Raw genomic sequence first — 5,335 nt, 5'->3', positions numbered from 1 at the left:
TTTTTTTCTGATTGTTTCACAGAGGTTATGTTCTAAAGCACAAATAAACACGGCCCAACCCTGTGGGAAGGAGCCATGTTGTCAGAGTTTGTGTCACACAGACCTGACAGAGAGCAGAGGAGAGTGACAGAAACGGTGATGTAACCTGGTCGCTATGTTTTGAGTCCCGACCTCACACCCTGTGCACTGCAGAATGACTAGACATGGATAAACAAAAAGCTGTGCGGCATTCAAATGTTGATTTAGAATTTGAATGTCAGCGAAGCTTCAAACTATTCGGTACACTCCAAGCTAATGGCAAGTCTTGACAGTGCTGCACACAATGTGCCTTACAGGAAGAAAACTGATCAGCTCTGCAACAAGCCCTTAAAGAAGGGTAAGATGTATGTAAGACCCAACTCCACCCTCAGAATACACAGACTCACTCACCGCAGCTTTGTCATTCACTAAACTAACACATGACATTTGTTAGTATTATAGATGTAAAGATGCTTAGTGCACATTTCCTGGTGCTTGCTTGCTCCCTCACTAGTAGACTTATCTACTTACTGTGCTCAACTAATTTGCGTCTTTGTGTCAACAGGCTGCCTGGTGAAATATTTGAGCCCCTTTGTTTTTTCCCCACAATCTGATCTAAAATAAAACATGTCCGATCAAATATCATGAAGTCTGCTTCCTTAAATCTGCATGATGACGCACATGATCACGCATTTTATTCTTTCTCCTTTTATCTTTTGCAGTATGCAAAATTAAAACAGGAACTCCATCATAAATAGTTACAAACACCAGAATTTTGACAGCTGTAATTGGCAACAATACCCCAGTATTTGCCTCAGTCTTAGTGCAAAGTCATGTTGACTCATCTGTACTCCCAAAAACATGTCAGTAACCCGACCATGAAGAACTGTGTAAAATAACAAGTTACTTGTATTACATAGTTATATAGTATAGTATTTGAAGAAATCACCGCTCAAATTTCTTCGGCCTCTCTCACTCATCTCTGGATCATGGCTGCTCAAAACTTTTTATTTTCCTTAACATTTTCTCTTTTCTCCATCACTCTTTGGAGAAATGATAAACTCCCAGCTTGGGCGAAGAAAAAAGGAACGAATAGGTACATTTGTTTTAAGGACAGTCACCTAATAACTTCTGTGTGTGCGTGTGTGTACATACCCAGTGGATGACGTGTTGGATGAAAGTGACGATAACGAGGAGACAGACGCAGACACGGAGAACGATACTGAGAATGAAGAAGACGAGAAGGACCGGCGCTCTGCGGTAATACTCAGCAGTCGCATGCACACACCGCATTTCACATGAGAACATCACATGTTGCACTGACTGTTGAAAATGTTGAGTACATTTTCTCTGTATGATGGCGTTAAATACAGACGTCTTATTTTTCACAACATTTCAACAAACTTCAGAAAGGCTCTAGATATAGTATAACTGGCCCTAATTGGCTAATGGATGTTATTTCATAGATAGTAATTTTTTAAATTACTAAACATTTAATGTTGCATTGGCCTAGTGGTACTGCTATTTGGGGACTTTTTAATTATAATACTGAATGTCTACAGATTCTGTCATTTGGGGATAGAATTTCTCAGAGCTGTGTCAGTTTTATGTTGCTGCAATCCAGTTGCATTCCTCTAATTTTCCAGCAGAGGGCAGTCACAGCTCTGCAGACAATGCCAAACACTTGTATCCCTTTGTCAAATAATGTTAACCACATCTTATTTAAAATTACTGGTTTAATCAAAGCATTGTTCTTCCCTTACACAGTGTGAGTAAGCAATCCAGAGAGGCACTGACAATTTCCAAGCACTCCAAAATCCCACAAAATTTAAACCGTGACACAAAAGTGGGTTTTGATGTCTTTGTACAAGACTCAGTTTTGTTATATTCTTGTTAGCCATAGCTTTTTCTTGTTTTCTCCATCTCATAGTCCTTAAGGTGGCCAGACTTTTGCCCGACTGCAGTCAGACAGCACACAGTCTGAAGTTTTACATTTAGATCCATGTGTGTGTGCTCCCTGTGTCTTTTTAATCAGAATGATGACATAGAGACGGACCTAAACAAGCTACATCCCAAAAAGAAACCTGGGCGTCCTTTTGAGGAGTTGAGAGTCTATGAGAGATTCTTCTTGGAGCTTTCAGAAGACTTCCAGGTCAGTATTTTGTGCACATGTTGACAAGTTTCCCAGTTGACTAACACGTCCATTTAAACCAAGTTCAAGCTGTTACTTGAAGTGTGGGTTGCTCCTGGGTATTTTTGTATATATTTTTTTTAAATTACATTTGCACTTGAATGCACACCTTCATGTCATAGTTAAAAGAAAAGTGTGTCTATTTAAGTCTTTGGGATTTTTGGGAGTTTTTACAAGTTGAGTGTGCGTTTACCAAAAACATTTCTGCTCCCTTTTTTTGAAACCGTATATCTTATTTCTACAGGGTTATAACTTTGAATGCTCAAAGAGTGTCTCTACCACATCTTCATCATCATCCTTCTCCTCATCATCAACCTCAGCTCAGTCCACTCGGCCAATCATAGTTCCCACAGCTCAATCCCTGTCCCCAAAGCACGCTCACATACCGAGCTCTCGGGAGGATTGCAACCCTACCAAAGGAAAACATACCCTGCCGTCGCCTTCTGTACCCACTCCTCCGGCTCCCCTAACTCCTCTAGAACTGGACAACATCCATCTCACCAAGGACCAAGACAAAAAACAGGAGGCCCACATTCCTTCCCCTGATGCACATGCAACATTGTCCTCCCTCTCCAGGCCTCCTTCTCAAGGGCAGATGATAGAACAGGAACTAGCACATGTGTTGGAGTGTGTCTGTATGGAAGAGGAGGGTGTTCAGAATGCAGAAGGAGGAAGGGGAGTCAAACAAGAAGGATCCCCTGTCAATGCCACAAGACACATACACTCTCCTCTGCTCTTGGGGGGTATCGCTCCCCGTCGTGTGGGAGGAGGAGGAGGAGGAGGCGGCAGCAACTGGGGTTCAGATTGTGGCTCAGAGGGTGCTGAGGATGATGGAGGGGAAGGAGCGGTTCTGGAGGTGCCAAACACGGCGCTGCTCCTCCCGCTGCATGACCCCGACCTTTACGTCGAGATGGTGAAGGGAACACACTCTGTACCCCGGTACGCTGAAGTGGCTTACCCAGACTACTTTGGCCATGTAGCCCCAACATTTAGGGAACCCCTTGTGGAGAGAGTTTACGGTGTGCAGAGGTGAGCCATTTTGAAAGTGGTGGTTTGCAGAAATCATTCAGCGTACTGACAGAAGAGGGGAAGAGAAACTGTGCTATTAAATAGAAAAATTGGGGGGGGGGTCCAGACAGACATTTTGGAGCCTCAGTATTAGTAATCCTAGTAGTTTTAGTAATCCTTTTTTAAATGCAGTCATATGGTTACATTCTGGGGTCTAAATTTTCTTTTCAGTTTGTTTCATCACAGAATGTGAGCTCCACAGGAAAGGCATTTCTCATAGCTTTTTGCGTTCATCCTCTTCCAGTATAAAACAATAAACAATATATTTAATGGAAAACATGTTTGTCCATTGTTTTAACAATGCATTTGTTTGTGGATCCAACCCTGCAGGTCTAAGATATTCCAGGACATTGAGAGGTTGATTCATCCTAATGATATCCTGGATAAAGTAGTTTACGACCTGGACATTCCCAAGTGAGTTCCTCTTACTGAGTCTGCTACCCTAAAGCGTTGCATTGCACCACTCTGGCTAAATGGAGCTACAATTATGACTTTGTTGCTGGTTCTTCAGCATTTGTGTTAAAGTGCTTCCCAGTGACATAAGCTACAGTTTGTCCGTTTTCTGAGAGAGCTGGGACATTGACAACGCAGACTGGCTCAATTTATCATCCATACATTAAGAAAGGTATCATGTTTCCCTCGTAAATATTGTTGTGTTACAGTTGTCCTGTGATTGAAGACAGTGGCGAATCACTGAAGTTCAACTCTCAGTTTGAGTCTGGCAACCTCAGGAAGGCAGTTCAAGTTAGGAAGTAAGTATTTATTGTCACATCAGTCACAGGGAAACGAGTAAGAGTTCGACATGTAGATGTGCTCTTTTAAATTAAATCACCTTTTATCACATTAATAACATTTAAAACTATGGCTAACTTTTACTATATTCAACCTAATTCTGACCTGAAATTTACAGAAATTAGATTAAAAGTAAATGCTTATGGTTGATAATATATTTAAAGTTTATGTTGTGGTGTTTCCCTAGATATGAGTATGACCTTGTGCTGAATTCAGACATCAACAGTAATCACTACCACCAGTGGTTTTACTTTGAGGTGAGCGGCATGCGCGTCGGAGCTACCTACCGTTTCAACATCATCAACTGTGAGAAGTCAAACAGCCAGTTCAACTACGGTGAGATGCACGACAACATGTTGATGAAAACAAAGTGAAACACCCCGCAGTTTGTCATCTGTGTTGTTTTTAGACTATCCATGTGAAGTCAAATGTAACAAAAACTAAAGAAACCTCAAACTGGTGCAGTGTTTCACTTGTGTTTTCCTTTCGCCGTGTGTGTGTGTGTGTGTGCGCGCGCAGGCATGCAGGTGCTGATGTACTCCGTGCAGGAGGCGATCAGTGGCAGGCCTCGCTGGGTCAGAACAGGAACAGACATCTGTTACTACAAGTAGGTACACTCAGAAAGCAGCAGACCTGGGGATGTGTTAAATTAAGGAGAAAGGCAAAAACTACCTAATAACTGTTACAGTTACATGGTGCAAGATCACAGTCTTCATGCAGCATACCAGTTTTGCCATACTGCACTATAGTGTATTAAACACCTTGTATCTCTATACATCTTATACAGTGGGGGAAATAAGTATTTGACCCCTTGCTGATTTTGCAGGTTTGCCCACTTACAAAGAATGCAACAATCTATAATTTTAATCATATGTACATTCTAACAGTGAAAGACAGAATCCCAAAGAAAATTCCAGAAAATCACATCATATGAATTTATAAAAATTGATAACCATCTGATGAGGAAAAACAAGTATTTGACCCCCTGGACAAACAGCATGTTAATATTTTGTAGAAAAGCCATTATTGGCCAGCACATATGTCAAACGGTTTTTATAGTTGGTGACAAGGTTTGTGCACATTTCGGCAGGGATGTTGGCCCACTCCTCCCTGCAGACAGCCTCCAAATCATTCAGGTTCCGAGGTTGTCGCCTGGCAACTCGAATTTTAAGCTCCCTCCAAAGATTTTCAATTGGATTCAGGTCTGGAGACTGGCTAGGCCACTCCAGAACCTTGATGTGCTTCTTCTTCAGCCACTCTTTTGTT

At 41.8% G+C, this 5,335-nt stretch overlaps 1 protein-coding gene across 2 annotated transcripts in view; it reads left to right on the top strand.

The window, feature by feature from the left end:
• agtpbp1 (ATP/GTP binding carboxypeptidase 1) overlaps positions 1–5,335 on the top strand; it is a 34,318-nt gene that overhangs the window by 13,587 nt on the left and 15,396 nt on the right. For both annotated transcript variants that reach the window (XM_046034108.1, XM_046034106.1), the window contains exons 12-18: positions 1,178–1,278; positions 2,054–2,170; positions 2,454–3,238; positions 3,608–3,691; positions 3,940–4,029; positions 4,257–4,405; positions 4,589–4,676. In XM_046034108.1, the coding sequence (XP_045890064.1) occupies positions 1,178–1,278; positions 2,054–2,170; positions 2,454–3,238; positions 3,608–3,691; positions 3,940–4,029; positions 4,257–4,405; positions 4,589–4,676 (1,414 nt within the window). The remainder of the gene's footprint in view (positions 1–1,177; positions 1,279–2,053; positions 2,171–2,453; positions 3,239–3,607; positions 3,692–3,939; positions 4,030–4,256; positions 4,406–4,588; positions 4,677–5,335) is intronic.

The sequence above is a fragment of the Micropterus dolomieu genome, linkage group LG21 (genome assembly GCF_021292245.1).
Source record: "Micropterus dolomieu isolate WLL.071019.BEF.003 ecotype Adirondacks linkage group LG21, ASM2129224v1, whole genome shotgun sequence".
NCBI lineage: Eukaryota > Metazoa > Chordata > Actinopteri > Centrarchiformes > Centrarchidae > Micropterus > Micropterus dolomieu.
This window is presented reverse-complemented; position numbering and strand designations above follow the sequence as displayed.